General features: G+C 39.3%; 1 protein-coding gene across 4 annotated transcripts in view; it reads right to left on the reverse strand.

Moving 5' to 3' along the window:
• Positions 1-23,372, reverse strand: part of LOC132203635 (homer protein homolog 2) — a 98,705-nt gene that overhangs the window by 24,368 nt on the left and 50,965 nt on the right. The window contains exon 2 of one of the 4 annotated variants that reach the window (XM_059631539.1): positions 5,790-6,155. The exons of the other annotated variants lie outside the window; for them this stretch is intronic. Coding sequence (XP_059487522.1) covers positions 5,790-5,860 — 71 coding nt within the window. The 5' untranslated portion in view covers positions 5,861-6,155. The remainder of the gene's footprint in view (positions 1-5,789; positions 6,156-23,372) is intronic. 4 annotated transcript variants of the gene reach the window in all.

Genomic DNA, 23,372 nt, shown 5'->3' on the forward strand with positions numbered 1-23,372 from the left:
TTTGAATGGGGTATGAATGATGAGCTCAGCGCCTTTGAAGTTCACATCCATTTACATGCAAAGAGAATTCAACACAAAATTGAATCATGAATTTTATAAAATGAAAATAAAATTAATTTCTAATAAAATTCTATCAACCAAAAGATGTTTCATTATCCCTAATTTAAATTAAGTATTTCATTTTTTACATTTTTTTTTTTTTTTTTTTTTTAACAAAATGAAGTTTAAGAGTTCTAAAAAAAAAAAATCATTCTGTTCGATGTCAACACCCGTCTCATTCTTCTTTTTGGTTTTCTCCCTTCTCAAAAGCTCCTTTCCACACAAAAAGAAGAAGATCAGGGAATCGCTTTGACCCCGACCCCATTTTCTCCTTCACTCGGGCGCCGATTGCCTCTTGATTTGGTGACCACATCATCTTGGGCGATGACAGGTGCACCCTCGTTACTTTTAAGCTATTTCTCTCCACAATTTCTGACGCCAGCCGCTCAATCCATTGTGCCTTCGTGAAAAAAAGCGAGGGAGATGGATCGATTATAGCAAGTCTATATATCTGGTGACAAATACGCGGCAGCAGAACAGCCTCTCCTGGTAAAACGAGTTACTCGAGTGGATTGCCTGCCTGCTCTCGTACACGTATATTTTCGTAATAACAAAGAGAAAGAGAGTCTCTTTCTCCCTCTCCACTCGCCCAAGACGAAACACTGAAAATAAGCCCCTGCTTTCCACGCAGCCAATTTTCTTTCGGTGTATTTGTTACGGAAGAAGTGGAGCGGCTTGTTAGGGAATTTCGTCGTCTCGTCGTTATGCTGAAAATGGCGAATTGGATGTACGCGGGGAAAAAACGAAAAGGAAGTTGAAATCCATTCTTTAGAGAGTGGCGTGCTGCGTTTGCATGCGACGAGACAATAAAAAAAATTACAAAGTTCTTTTGTTTCCTGCTTCGAGAACGTGATCCGCCCGTTGAACACAATTGCTGCTCCTTTGCCTTTCATGCACGTGAGAGGCAATTAGGAGTTTGCATACATATGTCGCTAACAATTGTATGCGGCAGAAAAATTGACAGAGTCCACGTAATAAAATAGGATTGCTAGAAAAACTAACTTTTTTTTAACTTGGAAATACGGCAATAAACTTATGAATCTAGAAAACGTGGCACTTAATTTAACAAATCATTGTAAATATCTGAGAATATTGATTGAATAATTTTTAAGACGAATTAAATTCTGATTAACAAATTATAATGTAAACACTCAATGTGAAATTAATCTCGGAAGTTTAAGCAAAATTCTTGTTAGTGGTGGTGCCATTTTGTCTAACAGTTTAATGTAACAATGTGGAAAAATAAGCAAAAATAAAAAAAAAAAAACTGTATTAATTAATTTCAGTTTATGTAATTCAATGAACTTGTAGATCCAAAATCAGTGAAGATAAAAATTGAATTTATTTAGCAAGGCTGAAAATGCACAAGTTCTAAAACTACCATTAGAGATATTTTCTTTTGATTAAAAGCTGTCCATTTTGCACCTCAGAACGGCAATTACTGTACGCAATTAACGTAGGCCTGGGGCTCGAGAACGAGCGGACGAGCCCACAATAAGGGCGGGCGATCTAATTACAGGGGCTAGAAATAGCCCGCCCACCAACGTTCATATAATTTATCCTCACAATAGCACAAATTGAGGCCTCGCTTGCGTCAACAGTTGGTCCAATATCTAATAAGATCTGCCATAATGGAGAGAAAGCAGAATTATTTGCTTTAACAGATCGTGCCGGTTTATTGAGAGGCCCAATAAATATATCAAAATGCATTCCGGCCGCATAGCTTCACGCCGCAGTGGTGTTTCTCTGTGATATTGGATCCGTGGGGAGCGGTCGGACTTCTTTGATTCCAGCAATATTGGAATTTACGGCCCCGAGGCGCCTTTTATCGCAATCGAAGCCGAGAAGGGCATCAAGATGTTTTGCCCGCGTAATTTATTGGCCGCGTTGTGCGCGCCGGATTTAATTTGCACCGAGCATCGCAGGCGTATAAATTCTAATTAATTGCCCGTGAGCAGGGTCGGAGCAAAAACCATGCAGCGTCAAAGAGAAAAGCAAGGCTTTGCTCAACCAGGAGCGTTTTCCGGGAAGCTTCCTTTGCCCCCGGATGTTGGTGTATTTAATGTGATTTCGCAAAAAGAGGTGGGGTGCGTCTCTCCTCTTTGAAAATTTCATTTCGGATTTTCAGCCGAGTTGGCTCGGTAATAAAATTTTTATTAACCTGCAGCACTTGGTTATAACACGACAAAATTTCATTCTGATATGCCTGGAGACCATAAAGAAAATTAGATTTAATTTTTGCTAGAGATTATTAAATTTCGGCGTCTAGACCTGAAAATTTTAATATGAATTAATTTTATTTATAAAAACTTGTCTTTCCTTTTTATTGTTTATTTCAAAACATGGTGAGTTAATTTTTCAAGCAGAAAAAGGAGAAATTTATTAGTCACACCATAAAATGGAGCCAGGGAAGCAAATCGTCCACAAACCATTAGCTCGAGAAGTGACACTCCTAAAAGTGTGACTTTATGGCTGCTTAATAGTTTGCCCTCGAGTTTGTTTACTTGGCTTGATTTAACTTTTTATTTCCACCGGCGTGCGTGCGTAGTGCTGGTTAGGGGCGCGCGTTTAATGGCCTTAGGCTAATTTCCATGTGCGCCGCCGTCGTTTGGGGCGGCGATTAATGATTTGGACTGCGCCAAAGGAGCCAAATTATACAGCCCCAATTGCCAGAGAGATATATTATTGTGGCAGAAGGAGGAGGAGGCCCAAGATCCTCTTATTGTTTCTCTGCCGTATGCTTTTTTGTCCACTGATGACTCCTCTTTCTTTTTTGTCAAGCCTTTTAATTGATCCCGACTGTGAAAACAAAAAGCAGCGTCGAGGTGAGGCGGGAGGAAGGCTTCCTACAAATACAGCATGACAGGCGCCGCAAACAACTAATGATGTTTTCCCCTTATTGTTATGTATTCGGAGCGCGCCGGGACAAAATATCGAGCTTTCCTCTCGGCTGAGCTGGAAGTGCCGAAAGGGTTCAGACCAGAATTCAGTCAACAATCTGCGTGTGCTTTTCTTGGAATATTGTAAAGAGACGGCATTTAACAAGAAAGTATAATCGTGTGCGAGATGTGCGAAGCGAAATTAATTTGTGTCTCGGCAAACGCTGCCAACGGGAAGAGGTATTGTTCCGTTTGAATATTAATGATAGAGTACGTTAGCAACCGTCTTTGTAATTTGATAGTCAGTGAAGCGGGAAATTTTCAAAGGCAGGCGGAAATTTTAATTTGGTGATCGCATTTCACTTTGAAAATTATCAAATAGATTTTAATGACATTTTATAAATGTAATTTTTGTATCCCTTCTGGGGTTACAAAATAAATAAATAAATAAATACAGGCTTCTTATTGCTTGAAATAAGTCAAATAAGCAAATTAAATAAGGAGAGAGAAAATTTTCTTGAAGTGAAATTGAAATATATAAAACAACATCCAAAATTATTGGAAATAACATACGTTCCAATCCAATTGTTTATATTAATTTTGCATAGGTTTTAAGAATAAGAGATTCACTGTTTTGTTTTCCACTGCAAGAATGAACTTTAAATCCTCCAAGATGAATTTAGAACTTTTCAAAATTAATCTAGACATGCTCCATCCGCTCTCTTAACTTTTTTTTTAGATCAAGCCTCTTTTTAGAAGACTCAAGTCAAGAGTCTAATTTTGGTGAATCATCAAATCGAAAATAGCGTTTCTATAAGAGATAAGTTTTTTATGGCCCTCTCGGCGCCGCACGTGCTTTTCTTTATTCGGGCCGATAAGCAGGCCGAAGTTTCTAAAAGCCACACGTGAAATGCGTCACCTTGCTTCGGTTTGGTGTGCGCTGGGGTGAACGACACACATTTTGCGGTTTATCAGCAAAAGTTGCCTCTGGTTTGGTTTCTGTAGCTCAAATGACAAACGGCATTCAGAGGCAAAGAGGCGCTTCGTCGCAGATTTTCTCTTCTCTCTGTATTCACGTTCTGCGCAGAGCTCGCAAGATTATGATAATTCTCTTCTTTTTCTGCTCCACTTTTCTCTCGTCAAGTGTGCATGGGCTTTAATCCTCTTGAGAGGCCGAGCGACTTTGTATGTTTCAGCTTGTCACCACGTCCAGAAATAAGTTCATGAATGGGTTTTGTGGAAATGACTTTCATCTTATGCGAGAACAAGATCATTTCCATTTAAATTGGAATGTGGAGGAATTTCAAATACAAAAGTTTGGTAAGAAATTTAATATTCTCTGAAAACTGACACATTTTTAATTAGTTAAATTAATTTAGATTCAATTAAACTAAATGAATTACATGGGAACTTAAAGAGATCTGCAAAAGGAAACAAAATTAAAGAGACTAAAATATGGATCCGCAGAGAATTTGCAGCTGTTGACCCCTTTTAAAATTGTTTGGAAGAGCAAGAAAGAAATCCAGATTTGGATGAGGTTCATTAAGAATTAACGAAGGACCCTTTCTTTTTATAGAATATTTTATGCCCTCGTGTCCCCGGGCTGTTTGTTCTGCTCTACGGGCGATCCCCAACCGGCGTCAAGAGCCATTTTCCTCGACAACATGTGTTTGCAGGCCCTATGTATGTGCGAGGAGGTTCTATGAGGCGCTTAATGTAATCTTCGTTCGGGATTGTTACTGCGCCCGAGAAATGAAGTTTGTGCGAGAGTTGCCCTGCGACTTTTCTCTCCTCGGGTGGCTGAATATTTATGGCACAATTTGCTCGGCGCCCCTGAATTTCTTTTTATTTTTCTCCGCCGGGCGCACCACCAGTGTGTTATAAAGCGACGGAGAGCGCGAGATGAAACTGCGGAAAAGTTGGAGAGGTGGAAATTGAGGCGCATTATGCGCGCCGCGTGCCTAAATTTTTATTTCGCGTAGATTGAGATTTTTGTGTGCCAAGTTTGTTGAGTAAATTAGGCGTGAAAGAAGAAGGAGGAAGAAGTGGAAGCGGAAAAAAAGAGGAAGAGACGCCACCCTCGACGCTTCTCTTTCGGTTTTTGATGATTACCAACGGGCGAAAACACCCATTTCGAGTGTTCTGTGACGCGCGAAAAGTTGCCGGCGGACTGAATCGACACAGAGAAAAGCGTTGCCGCTTGATTTCACGTCAATTGGTTAACGTCGATATAAAGTTGTTATTTTTTTAAAGAGTAGAATTTTCCGCTTTTCAAAGGGAGCAAAGATTTGCCGTGAAAAACATTTGAAGCGTACGTCGCAAAAACATTGTGCAAAATGCTAATATATTTAATATCAATTTCAACAATAATTTTTTTAAAAAAGTAAAAAAATTAAATAATTTTTAAGATAAATTAGAGATTTCTTTCCATGAAATAAACAAAAAATCTGAATTTAAAATGGTATATTGCCTAAATTTTAGCTTGAAATCAGAAACAGAACACCATAATAATCTGAAAGATTTGGATATTTTGTTGATTTTATGAAGACTAAAGTAAATTCACAGTTTTAATTAGATAAAAAGCAAACACAAAGCGAGAATTTTAGTGCATGCTCTGTTTTAAATTTTGAGTAAAAAATTAATAAATTCAATCAAAGCCAATTTTTTTTATAAACAAAAACATGCGCCAACTTTGAATTTATCTATGTGGTTGCAGGATTCCTCTGATTGTTTTTCACAAATCTTCAAATGAGAAGAAAGAGATGCACTGCAATTGATTGCATATGATTGATTGGTGGTCCAAGTACTCACCGCTTTCTGCCAAGCAAGAGGCTGCATAAGTAAAGCTGCTGAAGCTGTTCTGCAGTCAATTCGCCAGACATCGAAGGAAAGAGTTAGATAGTCAGGTCAGCGAAATCGATCGCAATCGGAAACACTTGTCATCGTGCTTATCAACTAGCAGGCACACAGAGGAAGCGTCTCGGACGGAGCTCATCATTGCTTTGGCCCAACTGACTGACTGAGCGAGTGTATAATCACGAGTGCCCTCTGCATTAAAAGTCTATATATCAGAGTCAGAAATAGCCCCGGAGGAGGAGGAGCCGGACGGGCACCAGTTGGGTGGTTTGTCTCACACTCTCGCCAGCTGTATCATCGACTCGATCGCGCGAGGCTCATCTGCAAGCCGCGTAACTTTTGCAGGCGCATTTTAACTCTTTGCAACTTTAATTGGAAAACCCGGAAAGCAAAATAAGACACACCGCAGCTGCGGCTCGGCGCAGATTGGAGCGGCTCGGAAAGATGGATGGGGTTGTTGTCTTTCGACTTACGCGGGGTGTTTGTTGCGGTTTAGGACTCGGGTACGGAGGAAGATGCTGCACGAGTGTGTCTGTCGTTAGGATTAAGCCGACTGTGTTTGCGAAAATGCAAATGTGCGGCCACGAATATGAAACCGCAGCAGACGCCAGTTGCTTTGAGTTGATCAACTTTTGAAAATTCAGCATCCATTATATTTGAACTTTTAATGTCAAAAAGATTATATATTGAAAAAAAAGGAAACCAAAATTAAACAGAAATATTTTTTTGCTGAACGTTTTAAATTTTTTACAAGATTAAATTAAATTTGACAACCGAGATTTTTTAATTTAAAAATTTAATACAATAATCAAATGAACTGATGTTTAAAAAATCCTACGCTCAAAATTAGTACAAATTAGTTTCAAACCTTCTGGGAACCAAGGTGATAAATTTAAATTTCTAATCCTCCTTTCACGCGTGTTATGATTAATTTATACACATGTTTTACGTGTTTAGGGTCGCGGCAGCAACGATCTGCGCGCCTCTCTCTAATCCCGACGCTCACTTTGCAAGATTTGCGTCGGCAATATCTTGGCGCCAACGAATTACGTATTAAAATTAATCCGGCAACAAGAGACGCCGGCGCCCCGAAATCGAGCGTAATTTTCAACCTGCCTCTTCTCATCACTTAAAACTTTCATCTCTGGCAACAGCTAGGGACTAATTTTTTAAGGAAAAAGACGTAAAAAGAAAGGCGCTCTTTTGGTATGTTTTTCTTTTCAGTCGAGGAAGCGAAGGGAATTTACGTTCTCTTGAGAGCGTTAAAACAATGTTTTCCCTGACGAAAAGCACGATTTCCTTTTCTGCTCGAGTATTTTTATTGCCAAGGAAAATTGATGTATGCGTTTCCTTCGGGTCAAAGAGGGATTTCGAGTCCCTATAAAATAAATATTAGACGCTTCCTTTTCGCGAGATAAATTTTGCAGCAGCACCGCTCCGAATTATTTCCCTTCTGAGCTTTATAAGGCCTCCAAATATAAAAACATGGGTTTGTGTGAAAGGCGGCTGTAAACCGAAAGAAAAAGTGCTCGCCCCGCGCACGCTTAATGAAGCGGTCGTGGTCGAAGCGCGGCGGTGATATCGCTCAAGAGAGTCTAGCTTTTTACAGCTTTATTTACGGTTTGGCTAAAAGGGCGGATGTTTGGGGCTTCGGCCAACAGGAATACCGCAAATTATTGCGCGCAAATAATTAATAATCTGAAAAAAATTATAGAATTAAATCCAGATTAAATTGATTAGTTAAATCAGAAAATTACATAATTTCTAAAGCGGAAAAAATAAATAAAAAATAAATTAGTTATGAAAAAGTTTATATAAAAAGCGGCTCATGTTTGGCTGGATTTTGTGAGTTATTTATTAGCATGTTTTAGCATTTTGTCAAAGTATCAATTCGAACGTGGAATTAAAGAATGATATAAATCCTCCTCACAAATGTCCACCTGTCAAGTTCTCCTTTTCAACAAAGTTTCTTCGCCTTTTGATAAAGGAAGATTAACGAGAAAACGCAACGCCTTTGATATTTAATTCCTGTTTTCAGCATTCCCCGGAGAGAGATAAATATTTTCTCCTTTTGGCAAGCCACAGAGGTACGGTGTCATTAAACATTTGTGCTGAGAGAGACGAACCCCGAGCGTCTTCTTCTCATTTCATCTGGTTCTCGGCCCTGCTGAATCAATACAAGCGCGAGGATCAATGCAATACGATCCGTTGCCTGGTCCAAAAAGGAAAAGTATAAAAAGCAAAGAAGATGTGGAGAAGCTGCGCGTGCGGTTTTAATGACTCATAAAAACACGCACGAATAGAGGGACGCCAAGTAACGTCCACCTATGGATTTAATTAAGCAATGAACGACCCAATAAAAATCAACGCTCGTCGGATCGACTCGATCTTCGATTAATTTCGTTTCATGGTTGGGCGAAAAAAAGAGCAACGGCGCCGAGTGAGAGAAGAGGAATTCGTTCGTCTCCAGCAGGGCAAGTGCGTTTAAAAATAACTTGTCTGAAAGCGACGGAGCACTTGAGGAAGAAACGCGGATTTATTCAGCGGCGGGCCCCGCCGCCGAGTCTCGAGTGTGTGTTTGGCTCAGCAATTTGCAGCAGAATGAGAATTTTTAACTACACCGCAAAAGCGTCATGCAAAACAGAGGCTGCGAATGCCAAGGGAGCAGCAGCAGCGTTACCGCCCAAGTGGGGAACAAAATTTATGCACGTGCAGAAATGTGGAAGAGTTCAAAAGTTTGGCGTATGCATGACAATATTTCAGCGAATTTCCATATATGTATCGGAGTGGAAAGACTGAGATGATATCAGGGTTGCAAAATTACAAGCTGAGAATCACAAACTGTGCGTAATCTTTACGAGTGATGAATTAATTTCACAAAATAAAAATAAGAAAAAAACAAATATTATTAATTTCATCGCTCAAAAACTTTCAATGATTTCGTATGCATAATAAATCAAAATAATCTCATTACTTCTTGGCGCAATGATGAAAATAAAGTACAAATATGAATGAATTAAATTTAACTTTTAACATTTTATAATTAAAATTGCAGAATTATGCTGTAAATTTTAATTAGGTTGTAAAAACTTTGTAGAATATTAATAATACGAATACACATTTAAATTTATTTTAGAATTAAAACTCATTATTTGCATTATTTAATTTTCTACCTTGAAGATTCTATAAATAACAAGAAGAACAATCTCTTATCAATGTGATTTCTACCAGCTGCTAATTTTGCATAATTTTCACGTCCAAGTAGTGAATAGGGCAACGAATTCATACGAGCACAAAATCAGCCAGAGTGTTCAATCAAGTTTCGCTTGACGAAAAGCAAGGGTGAAACTTCCGAGAAGGGCAAAGCGTTCCTCGAGAAATCCAATTAAGTTTTCATCTCTCTCTTCAATTGGCTGGGCGGATGGGCGAGCGACTAATTTGAAAGCCGGTCGGTCGGGCGGAACGGCTGCGCGACACGTGGCTGGCGAAAAGCGGCCCGACTTGACTCATTCTCATTTCCCCGGGGCTAATTTGACACAACATTAACGACAGCTCATCTCTCGCAAAAACGTGCAAATTAGCAAAAGAGGTTCGATGCGAGTTGCCAAGTGGGGCCACTTGTTCTGATTTTGCGCATAATTAATGGCGAAGAACGCGTCGCGTCTGCTGACGCGCTCTTGAATGGCGAACAAAGAGCCGCTTAACAAATGGTGCTAGTCAGCAAGAACCAGCCGAGTGGCTGACTGGATGGATATAACCGACTGAGGATGTGTAAGTGTGCGAGGGAATTCTCGGCATTACGAAACGCCGCCGCCACCGCACACATCACTATCAATCAGAATAAATAACGAGCTGCAGCGTTTCGGCGGCGGCGGGCGCTCGGGGAGTGCAAATCCCGGCTGCAATCAGCGCCACGCCAACAATTGGTTGGTCTGCTAAAGTACATAATTACGCTGCCAAACGTTTTACATTTATTATCTGTAACTTAAAAATGAAATATGGCCACAAGAGGCACTTATGTGTTGAAAATCATAAATAATGAAATAGAAGTTCATTTGTAAAAAATTTAGAATTTAAACATTCTCATCTCATAATGTAACCATTTTAACAAATTAAACGATTAAATATTTTAATATGAGCAAACACAACTTGGATTCAAGCACGTTTCCTTGAGTGCCCATACTTCTGCTTTCAAGAAAAAAGAGATATTAAATTAATTATACAATATTTATCATATTTATTAATCAAACTAAATTTTTGATTAAAACAAATATTTGCTTAACAATATTTAAATTGTTTTGTTTGTAGTTATAAAAATGTATTAAATTTGTATATTTTGCATGCTCTTATATTTTTCAATTCTAATGTGGATTTCCTAGATTTTTCATGGATAGAATTCACTCACATTCGTGGTCAAATTTAATAACTCTAGAAATTATGTCAAAATTTATTTGATTCAAAACTCGTTTTTGGGGGAAAATAGGGGCAAAACCTGTTTTCTTCACGCACGCAACAGAGATAGCAATAAATTATTCCGTAATATCGCCTCTCATGCGAGGGGGCCGCAAAAATGACGCTTCTTTTCCCGGTTTTCTTTATGACGCCAGTAAGGCACGGTGACGTCGGAGTTTCTACCGGATTAAAAACTTCACTAATTCGAAAGTTAAGCCAGCAGCTCTGGCACCTTTTGTCGGGTGAACTTTGTCGAAGGCTAAAAGTCAGTCACCGAGGCGAGAGAGTTAATAAAGGCAAACAAAGGAGAGAGGCCTGTTCATCCAGCTATTCAATCAATCAGGCAGCTATGTAGATTTTATGCAAAGTTCTTGCTCTTTCTGCTGCAAAGAGAATCGCTGATAAAAATATTTGATTGAATAAAATATTGAGGGAAAAAATCATCCATTAATTACAGAAACCAAAACTGTCTACTGTTGTTAATTTTGATTATTCAATTTATAAACAACACCATTGTATTCTAATAAAGGCAGTTTTGTTGTAATTAAGTTGCTCAACTGTTAAGGAAATTGAGTCGCACCAACTTCTTGTTCAGGCGAGATTTATTTGTTATAACAAAAGCCTCAACGGAGTGCACAACTTGCGGCCGGCGCAAAGTTTGCACAAGTTGTAAGCTTTTGTGAGGCATTAGGTGAGCACGAGGCCGGGCGTTTTTGAAAAGAAGGCCTCAAAAGGAATAAATTGGCTGCGCCGGCCACGAGGAAGAGTGTATATGTGTGTCTTCTTCTTTGTGCGACTTGTTCTTGCTCGGCAGTATTTACTCTGGCTCTAGGCAATCTATCTTGTCTCAGGTGGTTTGCAGCGGCGTAATCGGAATCTGCCGGGACAGAAAGAAGCCGGAACACGACACCTCCGAGAAACTGCGCGTTTATTTTGTCCTTTTCCATTATTTACCTCAGCTTTTTTGCGGCCTGCTTTTGCTTTCGGGCGGCCATTGCGAATCTCTTTTCTTTCGCATCATCACGGACGGCTTTTCCTGCTCGCCGGCATTTATCATCTGCTCGACGCTTTTTGCGCATCCCAGCCGGATGGACATTCAGAATCGTTGCCACTTTGCAGATAAGGCGCGAAAACGAAAGTCGACGGTGGAGTCTTTTTGCAGCGATTGATGGCCTTCGACTTGTTCGCATCAATCTTTCCCAGCTTTAAGTCTCAGGTTTTCGGGAAAGTTCATTATAGGTCAAAATGGGATCCATTTTTGTTTAATTTGTGTGCAAAAAGATATTAATTTTAATCATGCAGAAATAGTAATTTCAAAAAGGGAACGAAATAAAATGTCAGTTTGATAATTTAATTTAGCAGCTATATAAGCAAAAAATAATTTATCAAATTTGGCCTTACAATAAAATTTGACTATGGCATGTATTTATAATAAGCTAATTAAAGGAAAATTCAAAATCTGATATAATCAAGACTGCTTTGTAATTTAATTATTTAATTTTCTTGTCATCAAAACATTTAAAATATTTTGGCAATAAAATGAGGCAGTAAAAAAAAAACTTTAATATGATCTGCACAAATATTGCATGATCTAATATGTGCACATGTTCAAAGGCCTAGTATTTGCTGCATGACTTTGTATATTTATTTGAATCCACTTTATATTTAGAGTCATAAAATACCTCTTATTGCCCTCGTAAGAAGTACCTTGTTTAAAAACCCTCACGTTTTATAAGCTCAGTAATAAAAATGATAAAAATCAAAGCAATCTCTCTGATCATTGGAGTTACGTTTTTCCCTTCCTAAGAACGCAAATTTTGCATCTTTTGATCTTTTGATATGAGGAAAATTTCTTCAGCAAAAAGAATTCTGCGAAACCGTGCCTAGGCAGCACAATCAATATTTTCTGCTTGAGTTTGTCCTTTCTGCGCGAACAAGGAAAGTGTTGCCGGGGAAAGTTGTGCCGGGCATTTCTATAGAGTCGTCTCGTGTGTTATCCCAGCCACTGGGCATACATTTTCGCATGCCGGCGTATCGCGCGGGGCATAAAGCACTTTTCACACACACGCTGCTATCTGTGCGCCTCCGCAACGACTGGCCCTGACTGCTCTCTCGTGTGCGGCGAAAAACGCGGCTTTAATGGCCGTAATAGAGATATGACGCAGCGTTTCGCGCCCCTCCTTCCCAATTCGTGCACCTTTCGCTTTTTAACGACAGACCATTTCCCTTCTCCGAGAATAAGGCCCGTTATGGAAATTTTTTATTAATCTCCAAACTGCCGACTCCGTAAAGGATCGAATTGATTTTTATTGTTTTCCCGAAACTGCCGCGGAAAACGACCTCCTGGAGATTTTTAGGGCCTCCGAATTTACGGCATTTTATTTGCGTTCGAGGGCACCACCCGAATGGCCTGTCAAACTTTCCTGGTGTATCATTTGGCGCGTTTGCAGCTGCTGGGCAAATAAATGTTTTCGACGGCACCGAATTTCAGATGATTATTTTTCGTTGGTGGGAAATTCTGCAACCTGCGTCGCTCACAAGAGAGTCCAAAACAAGCACAAAGCTTTGTTTAAATTTTGAAGTTCTGCGAGCACGCTCGGAATAAAATTGTGCAAACCGAATAACCCTCTCGAACGGCAAACAATGAATTTTCCATTTGCTGGAGGTGAGTGAGCTTTTTATTTGGCTCGAAATTGATTGGCTCTTTGTCACGGTTGATGAAGAGACAGCGAGAAATGCTTTGATTATTCCCGGAAAAGCTTTGCTGATTAACTCTGAAGTGCATGAAACAACGATCGCTCGATAAGCTTTTCAGATCAAGTGACGTTTATTAACTCATTTTGCCTGCTGCTGACAATTTTGCAATAAATGCTCATGGAATATATTTTTTGGCTGCGGTTGGGAGAAGCATTTTGCAATTAAAAGTTGCTCGATAAACATGACGCACACGGTGATGGAAAAAATAAACTCGAATGCGTATTGTGTGGATCGTTACAATTAAAAGCCTTTTTTAATGAAAAAAAGAAAAAAAACGACAAGGATCGTTTGCGCATTTGTGGAAACGTGACAGGGAAAACTTTTTGTGTAATGAATATTTCGGAGCTAATTTATAATTAACAAGAGGCAAAAACTATGGTGGCAGATGCGGTGAATTTGTAATTAGGACACCATGTGATTTAATTTTGTAACAAAATAATTATTAACTTAATATCCTCTTCAAAACCAATTTTATTTTTTACTACTTACGATGCTTTAAGTCCTGCTGAATTTCCTCATATCGCAGCAGGAAATTTTGAAAGCTTACAATGCAAGAAAAAACTGTTATAAAATCTAGAACATCAAAAACCGTGAATGCGCGAGAGGTCGAACCCGTGAGTCTCTGAAAGCTCAATAAAAAAGGGATGGGAAAAAATTACTCAAAGAAACTTTATTTTTTATCTCCTAAAATTGTATTTGAATAAAATTATTGTTCAGCCGCTTTCCGCTTACTTCTAAAAAACTGAAACGAAGCCTTTCCAATATAAGGACGCCATCATACTTTCATAAAAAAGGCAAAGATGAAGTTGGCGAGTTGGTCCGCTCGCCGAACGATGTGCCTCGCAGCGAGGGAACTTTGGCGAAACTTTCTTTCCTTCTTCTAATGAAATTTGTCGAAATTTGATTACACAAACAGCAGCGTGCGCGCAATCCGCAGGAAAGACTTAAACAACGTCAAACGGGAGTAAGAAAAAAAGACAGACGTCTCTCAGAGATGAAAATAAAAATGAGAGATTTGCTGTCGGGCGAACACGCTTTCATCCATCCTAACGGTGATGAATTCGATCGCACTGGTTATTAGAGAGAGTTTTGCGCAGGGAGATAACAGGCTTTTGTGCAGTTAACTCTCTTTAATTACAGACGACGTTCAATCCGACGAATTAATCTATTTCGAACGAGTCACATTATTTCTTGTTCGCTTTTGAAAAGCGTTTCACATGTGTGTGCATCAAAGCTTTTGGCGGCAGGCAGAATGTTATTATGTTCCTCAATTGTTTTCTCCTCTTGGCGTAATCACGATGATATCTGCCACTCGGTGCTCTCTGAGCGAAACTTGGCTGACGGAAATGCTGGAGATGCGAGTCGACGCAGAGATTTCCACTTTGCAGCCAACTGCGCGCTTGTTTGCGTAAATTTAATTTGTTTCGTTATTTAACGGGCTGAGAGAAAATGACAAAATTTCACCAGAGCGTAACTGCGAGATTAGCAACAATTGTAGCCAGAAATGTTTGAGTCTCTTTTAAATTGAATTAAAATAAGTATAGTATGAGTGAAAAAAAATATCAAATTTTTTTCCAGATTTACTTATACTTTAACAGTGGTAAAATAAAATATTTAAATCGTTTTTATTATAATCTAACATTTTATTTTTTTTTTTAATTTTGAACTCGGAAATTGATTCAAGTGGTAAACAAAATCATTTACATTGTCCTTTTCATCACTCAAATTGAGTCAAACTTGTATTAAAAGTAACTATTAAAAATTATTTTTAAATTTTATAATTCATTATTAAATTCAACAAATACATTTTTTTTCCATTAATCACCAGAAATTTTGCTTCAGAATTTGATGCAAAAAAGTTATGAAAGAGTATTAAGGTCACAAGCATAAATACAAATTCATCCCACGCGGCCACGTGCTCAAAATGAAAGCGGACCGCCTGAATACAAATCAGGCTGTCGCCGATCGCAGCAAATCTGCGGCCTCGGCTCCAGTTACAAAATCATATTCGGGAGTCGCGTAACGTGAGCTCAGAGAAAGGGCGTGCGGCCACACACATACACACAATTGGACCTACAAAACGCCGGCGGGGACATAAATTTCGGCGGTAAATACATCGCCGGCCGTAAAGAAAAAGAGAACGCGCCTGTTTCATTGCTTTTCGCGTGTATTGTGCGAGCGGCCGGCCGAGTTCATGTAGTGAAAATAAATCACCACCTGTGCTTTCTTCAGGGCGCACGACGAATAAAAAGAACAGTTTCTTTCCGAAAGAAAGAAAGAAAAAGAAGCAGAGAGAAAAGGGACTTGTTCGAATCAATCATTCAATACCTGACTCTCGCCGCCGCCGCACACGCACGTCTTTCCTGCGAGGCCGTGCTAGCTCAGGTGCGCCCGCATTGCGCAATTCATCACTCGACGCTATGCAAAGTTTGCAACTCAAACAAGTAGCGGGGCGATGCCGACACAACGCCCAGGGAATGCAAAAAAACCAGTGTATATTATTTGCTTGGTACCGTTTCATCGTTTTTGCTCTTTCAATAACCAGTCGGATAACTTTTCAGACAAATTGTTTCAGACAAACTATGATGCGTCCACTCGTATTATACAGCAAGGAAAAATTATAAGGCTTGCTTCAAAATCAAAGTAGGTGCAAACTCTTTAAAGAATAAATTTTAGAGAATAATAATAATAATTGATTTAAAAAATTTTTAGCAATTTTTTTTGTAAAGAAATTGTTATAAAACAAATTATTTGAATTAACTTTTCTGAAGGTTTCAGCAAATGGAATAATTTGTTAGCAATCTTTGGCATAAAGTTTTTAGAGTGGTAAAAGTAGATAAAAATAAGATTTAATTTTTACAATTTCAACCTTAATAAAAAATAAGAATAGGAAGAAAATCAGCTAAAATGTGATTTGAAAACTGTATAAAGCAGTAATATTTTCGAAAGTTTTTTCTTTTACTTTATCGCAAACTTCAAAGATGAGTGAAATCAATGAACGTGCCGTGCAGTTGTTTGAAATGTTTGACACACATGCGAAATTTCCTCGAATCGCATTAATTTCCATACGTGCACACGCATGCAGGGTGATGAAACGAATACCGAAGCAGGAAATGAATTCGTCAGAGTCAATCTTTTGACGTGAGTTAACTCGGATTTTGTTGAAACCAACAACAGAAGCTGCACGAATCTGGAGCAGATTCAATTTATTTCAAACCGCAGGTTGGACGGATTAAATTGGGAAGAAAAAGCAGCGGTAGTTTAGGCCGAGGAGCGAAAGTGAGTGTAGGTTGCGTGATGCTTGCGTTCGCCACGCGGCGTCAATCACGCTGATGTATATTGCTACTCCAACTGACACCCACCCGAGCAGCAAAGGGTTGTTCAGCGGGCTGGCGTGCGAGGCAGACGAAGAGATTTGCCTCGGCACAAAAGAGCCAAATGACTTGCTTACATGCATCCGAGACGTCAGACCGCCGCGTAAATTCGGCCCAACTTTATCTCTGCGAGCGGCCAAATTGCTCTTTTGCCTGCGAATGTACTTCATGCGTGCACTTTTACTCAAGAAGCGCCGCGGGTCGTAAAATTCGCGCCAAATTTACGCACTCCTGTCATTTTTATTGGCGCTTCCGCCCAGATGGAAGGAATTTGTGTCACTTTATAACCGGCTTTAAATTTTTTTGAAAACTATTAACTTGAAATGTGTGGAAAACGTTTTCCAGAGAGAGGAGGTTTGTGCAAAATTATTGCATATACATTTTCTAAATGTAATTTCAGGCCTCTTTCATTATTATTGAGTTTCTAAAAGTGTAAAAATACTTTTTTAAATGTAATACATTTATTTTTCAATAAATTTTCTCAAACTATTCTAAATTGAAAAATCTAATTTGAGAAACTAAGGAAAAAAGTTGTATACTTTCTTTAATTCTTAAAAATAACGCAATTTAAAATTAAATTTTTACCCCTGGGGCTATTTTTAGAATTTTAATAGCCACTTTGAATGTTAACACGAGTGTTACAAGAGGTAATTTTTCAAGCGGTCAAGCGGAAAATGACTGTGCAAAAAAGCCAACGCTACAAGCTGATATCGAGTTCCGAGCACGTAAAGGCAGCAGCAGTTAACGCAATTCGGAATTACTCTCGGTACGCGAATCCTCGTGACTTCAAAAGAGCCTAGTTCGCTCGTGCGGTCGGGCGGGCCCCTGCCGCTCACAAAATTATGCAGCACGTTGGACCGCGGCGCCGAGCAGGTTGCATACTCGGCGATTAAGTTTCGGCCGCGAGATTCTTGTGCACCGCACAGCAAAATAATATCCGTTTCACACGCGTTGCTGCACACCGCGGTCGGTGAGAAATGACAAATGGGCTCGCGCACGCAAAGTTTTGAACGAATATAATATGAACAACCGTAAACAAAAATTGCAATAACTGCCCACAAAAAAACATAAATATTTTAGGGGGGCGAAAATCTTGAAAAAAAGAATAATAAAGATTTTCATCAGATTTTTACATTTTCTGTTTAAAAAGTTTATTTTAGAAAGATAAAAAATTTAAACATATTGAATTACATAGAATCAAAATTTAGAATGGTATATCCTCACATTGCGAGCATTTTCATGATTATTAATTATGTTCACAAAAATAAATGATTACAAAATATACAGTTTTGTCACATTTAAGAGCATATTTTTTTACCAGCAACATACAATGGGAATTCTTGCTAACCGTCACTCGCCCTTTTGCAAACTTTCATTTTTTCCTCCGGTCCCGGCGCCGAACAAACAAAGAGTACTTATTTCGAGCAAACAAGACAACTTGGCAGGAATATAAAAATAATTTCCGTCCGTCCGTCTGCCTGCAAGAATACGAGCGAGGAAGAATTCTGCGAGACACGCACACGCACAAAGACTCTCTTGGCCCCATTAAGTTGAGTGCTGCTGGAGATCATTTTGATGTCAGGTCGAGCGTGCGTCTTTTGCCCCCAGCTTTTTCTCTCTCGTCGTGGCCAATCTGGATGGCAGGAGCGATCGTCCCGCGAATAATTCGCACAGGAAATGCCGAGCTATTGATTTGCGGATCCGCCGAGCACGCACAGGATTAAAATGAACGTTGAAAAGTGAGGCGCCCTGGGGAGGTTGTTAGTTCGGTTTTGTACAGTCGACTCTTTACTTCCGCTCGCAAAATTTGTCATGTCTGTCTATTGCAATGGGTAAGAGAATTTATCAATTTTTTACATGCGAAAATCAGGATTTGATTTTTTTTCAACAAGCTGCTTGATGTCATAAACGTGTCTGATAAAAAGTCAGGGATGTTGAGGGGTTCTCATTATGGCGATCTGTCAGCCGTGAAATTCTCGCTCTGGAGTTTCCTTCTCACATAATAATACGATTACTATTCAGAGCGAGCGACAAGTAAAAAGAAGTAATGGGATTGTAATCTCGCTCAATCTGCACATCCCGGGGGAATACGTCATCTTATTATCCACGCCTTAGGGCTGAGGATTTCGAAATAATTCCCCTGCAAATGAAGTCTGCCGAGCCAGAGATAATTTAAAAACCAGCTTTGCTTCAGAAACATCTCTCTTCTTGTTTCATGTGTTGATTTAAAAATCTAGAAAACAGATCTTTTCCTCTTTCTTCTGCTGCTGATTACCAACTTTTTCAATCAAAGCAAAGTCGGTAATAAATCCAGGCTTTTCACGGTAAGAAAAATTTCTCGAAACGTTTTGCAGCAATTTTCCGGCAATTTGTGCGGCGTGCCGACAGAGAAGCTGGAAAACTTTTTTGCATTTAGCGGAGCGCAAAGTTTTCCCATCATTCTTATTCAACGCTTTTAAGCGAAAACCCTAAGCTGCTCGATTGTGCCACGACGTTAATGTGCAGTACACATCAAACAGAGTATGCTAAATTAACGCTGGATGGAGTGAATTAATCACATCTTTCAAGAGGACTGAAAGATTGGCATGATGGTGGGGACTTTGGTTTAGAAAATTTCCTCATTAAGTCAAAGTAACTGAGGCATCACTCAACGCCATCAAAAAAAGCGGTGTACTTTTTGATAAATTAATATTTACTTCTTTATTTTATATTAAAACTTAAAATTCAAAAGCTTTTCATGTTTTTAAAATTTAAATTAATCATCTTGTCTCCCTTTTGAGAAGGTATAATTATTTTCATAAAATTAATAAGCAACTTTGAACTTTGTTATTTTTTCTACATAATATTTCGCGGATGTACTTTTCGTGAAGTTTCATAGCGGGCAAGAAAGTTGTAAGCAATTTTCGTCAAACGTTAAGACAAGATAACCCTCCATGCTCCGGTGCTAATTCCCGAGCTCTCTCTTTTCGCAAATTTGTTGAATTTTACAATCCTCTTATCTCTCAGCAGGGAATGTGCTAAGATAAAAGTGGAAACAAAGAAGATCTAGTTACACCGAAACAATCTGAGCCCCTGCAAAAGCAGCTGCGTCTCTCCGCCAACACTACTCTCCTCCGTAATGTAACAAAGATCCCGTGTGCGCGCGCTAACTACTTCACTAACTCGTGAAACGAAACCGCACACCTCGACCTTATTTTATTACACAGCCGGCGGATCTCTCCACCCGGCAACTCACCTCCGGTGAAATTACTTGATTAAGTAACAGAGAAGCTGACGCGAATGTGTGCGCCGGAGTTATTCGACGGCTCACTCTCAAAATGGGATGGCGGAATTTCAAAAAGGTATTCATATCGAGCGGAGAAAAGTTGGACAAAGAGTTGCTCGACATTTGGTGCTCCTGTTACATAACGTTTAACATTCAAATGCACGTGTCAGAGAGCACAAAGCTTGAAACGAAATGTGCGATTAAAGTTTTTCCTTTGAATTTCAAAACATATTGTTGCAAGTATGTATTTGGTAAAAAATAAAATATGAAGTTCTTTCAAAAAATTCCACTAAAAAATTTAAGAGAAGCAAAAATGTTTCATGTTCAATTTAATTATGCTGAAAACATTTTCTGCTCCAATAAATAGCCATTTTGAAAAAATTATGATGAAATGGGAACTGGATTAATAAGTTTGAAAAAATAAACAAAATTTAAAGTCAAATAATTTTAACAAGCTTATCAAATTCGAACTGTTAAGCTTTAGTAAAATTCTTGCTAGTGGTGGTGCCGTTTTCCAATAATTCCTTTTTTAAATAAAGTGATTTCAACTATCGAATGAAAACAATGTATTTGTAGCAATGTGTATAAATAAACAACAATGATAATAGAAAAGAATTAGTTTGGTCATGTAGAATATTCATACATAATGATGCTTAAGCTTTTTCCAACTTTGGATAAATAAAAAACGTTTCGCAAATGGACCATAACAAAATTGAGATATTTAATTTGTTAAGCCGTGTTTATTCAAATTTTCAAGAGTCAACTTTATGCAGCATTATTGAGAGTGCTACTGCTACATCTGCTTTTAAGCTGATTTTTGCTTTGCAAGTTTTCCTGCAAGCCTGCCGGCCAAGCCAGGAAATTGTTTTGTTAGTCTAGCCCTCGTAAATCGTATTATTTCACACTTGACTTGGAGCCAAAACTCTAAATACATGCGGCGGCGTGGTGTAGCCAGCCGACTCGCAAACTCCGGGGGCGAGTTCCAACTCTGCGCCGTTCTCTCTCTCTTTAGGCAGTTATGCAGACACAAAAGCCTCTTTGTGGCTTCGTACTTTGAATGAGTGGGCGTGCTGGTGCAAAAAGAAGAATGAAAGAGCCACTTTCTTTCCTGCCGCAAAGAACTTTTCATGAAAATAATATTCATGCTCCTTATTGTTTGTATGCACGACCGAAAGTGGGAGTGCGGAGGGAAATAAGAGAATATCATCTTCAGAGGCGGCTTTATGCTTGTCGTTTGCTCACTATCTCCGAGCCGTTTTCTCCGCATTAAAGCATAAATTTTTTCCGCCTCGAAACACGACAAAGCTAGAAAGCCGATTTATCCTGCCTTTTTAAGCCCCAATTTGAGGGATAAAGAAATTATGGAAAATGCCTTTTGAATTTTAAACACGGAGAGGCTCGTTATCTGAGGAGTGAGGAATGAAATCATCAAATGGGTGGAAAATAAATATTTATGGATGCTAATTTCATCAGCGCGTGATATTGGAACGCGGCTCGTAACTCATGCGCGATAACGCAAAGTTGTGACCGTCGTCGTTTCCACGTGTCGGGCGAATGTGTTTTCGGCCGCGATAAATTCTTCCGGCTGTTGTTTCTTTCGTGTCGGACCGCATAGTGGAAAACCATTAATACCGAGAGTGACAGAAAATGGCCGCAGGGAAAATGCATTGCAAAAGTAGGTTACGCCTATTGAAATCAAACAAGGACGACGATTCTTTTATCACGAGGATGTCGAGTCGAGTGGAGATGATATTAATAATTACTTGTGCTCCAGTTGCGATGATGGCAGGCGACAAATGAGATGCAAAACAAGCGTGATCTGCTCGGAGAGCAACAATGACGGCTGCTTTTGTACTCTGGAGTGGAAAATTGTCGTCTGCAGTCTATTTGCCAGCGTGACGCAAGTGAAATTAAAGCCGGTGGTGCACTCGAACAACTATCTATCTATCTCTGCCAGCGGTGCTGGAAAATTGGACGGCGTAATGAGGCGCTGGTGTGATTTATCGGCTGGAGAGCGATGGGGGCGAAATCAATTTTGTCCCCTTTAGCCTGCAGATATGGAGCAGAAAATATGCGCTGTTTTTGAATTTATGTGACACCGAGAAGGAAATAATTGACCCGGCAGAATGGACTCGCTGTAAATTACATTTGTGACGCCAATGTTTGTTGATGTCATCTAAGTACCAATTTGGCACAAAAATTTTTATTGGAAAATGTATTCATTGTTAGAAAGAAAAGCACTTTGAAATGAAATTAGAAATTTTTTAAATTGAACATTTACAAACTGTGATGGGATTTTAATAAAAAAAAAAATCAATAAGTTTTTTGAGAGAATCACAACAACCTTTTTTATAATTATTAACTCCAGCACGGCATTGGAAAATCCCATTATTATTTTGCAGTCTAAATTTAGGTCGTAAAGTTCTTTTATAGAAAAAAAGGGTATGCAAATTTCACACACCTGCAGCAAATCGTTGTTTGTTAACGACCTGTAACAAAAGGTACGGGTCGAATTTAATTTACCCGTCGCCTAATTCAATCCAAGTTGTTTCCGTGTTGGCGTAACCAAGTTACCGGTGCCATTTCTGCCAACAATCCGCATCGTTGTGGCGCAATTCGTGCATAACGCTCGTCCCGAGAGCAGCCAGTCGGTCGCTGACAAATGTTTGAAAACCGACGGCGCGCTACAGCGCGAGAATTATTTTTCGATATTGTTTTGAGCGTGGTGAGCAGATTGCACGTCAATACTTTTTATGTATGGAATGCATATATGAGGAATTACACACATTGTAGGTTTGTGTAATGGCATTTTTATGACGGCTCGTAAATTTTTATTTATCATCGCCGTCATATTTTTAAAAGCTTTCCCGAAGAGCACATATAGCGTTTGTGCAGTGCCGATATCTCCCGTTGCGGCTTGGAGAGCGCGTTAAATTTTATTTCTCTGCTCGTTCGGGTTAAATTGGATTATTGTTTCGCGTTTGTGTGTCGGTCGCGATGCTGATTAAACTTTATTGAGAGTGAAAGCCCCTGTGTGAGCGCAAGTGATAATAGATTCACAAGCCGATCGATGATGCAAATTCGCTCGGCAGGTTCAATTGAAATTGAAGTCGCGAGCGTGTACGCGACACACGCGCCCTTGTTGCTTATCTTGTAAATTGCAAAATAAACAACAAAGCTGCCGCCGGCGTCGCGTTACGACTTTGCAACAATGAGTTTGGAAAAGGGCGCCGCCTTTATTTTGCATGAGAGGAAATTTGAAAACTCCATCATGGCAAATCCGTCGCTTTACAGCTTTTCGTTCGCTATTCAAGTTGCGGCGACTTTGAACGTGCCTTTGGTGCGAAAACAAGAGCTGAAGTACAAAATTGATGTGTAAAATAAAAATAAAAAAAGGAGTGGAAATTCCGTCGGTGCTGCAGCACCAACGAACCCACCCGGCCGCCTGTGATCATAAAATAGTAAATTGGGAGGCTGAACCTGCAAAGTCTGCGGCTCAAAGTTGCTGTCCGCACCCTTAAACTTCAATTTGCTGACACGTCTATTACGGGAAATTGAGATTCGATTGCTTGTTGCTCGTAAAAAGATGATGATAGGGACAAATAGAACAGGAGCAAGTGCTGCAACAAGCAACAAATTTAATTTTTATAAAATGAAAGGAGAATATAAAAATATTTAATTGCATTGATT

This window comes from Neocloeon triangulifer, unplaced genomic scaffold, assembly GCF_031216515.1.
Source record: "Neocloeon triangulifer isolate White Clay Creek 2 clone unplaced genomic scaffold, ASM3121651v1 ptg000017l, whole genome shotgun sequence".
Classification (NCBI taxonomy): domain Eukaryota; kingdom Metazoa; phylum Arthropoda; class Insecta; order Ephemeroptera; family Baetidae; genus Neocloeon; species Neocloeon triangulifer.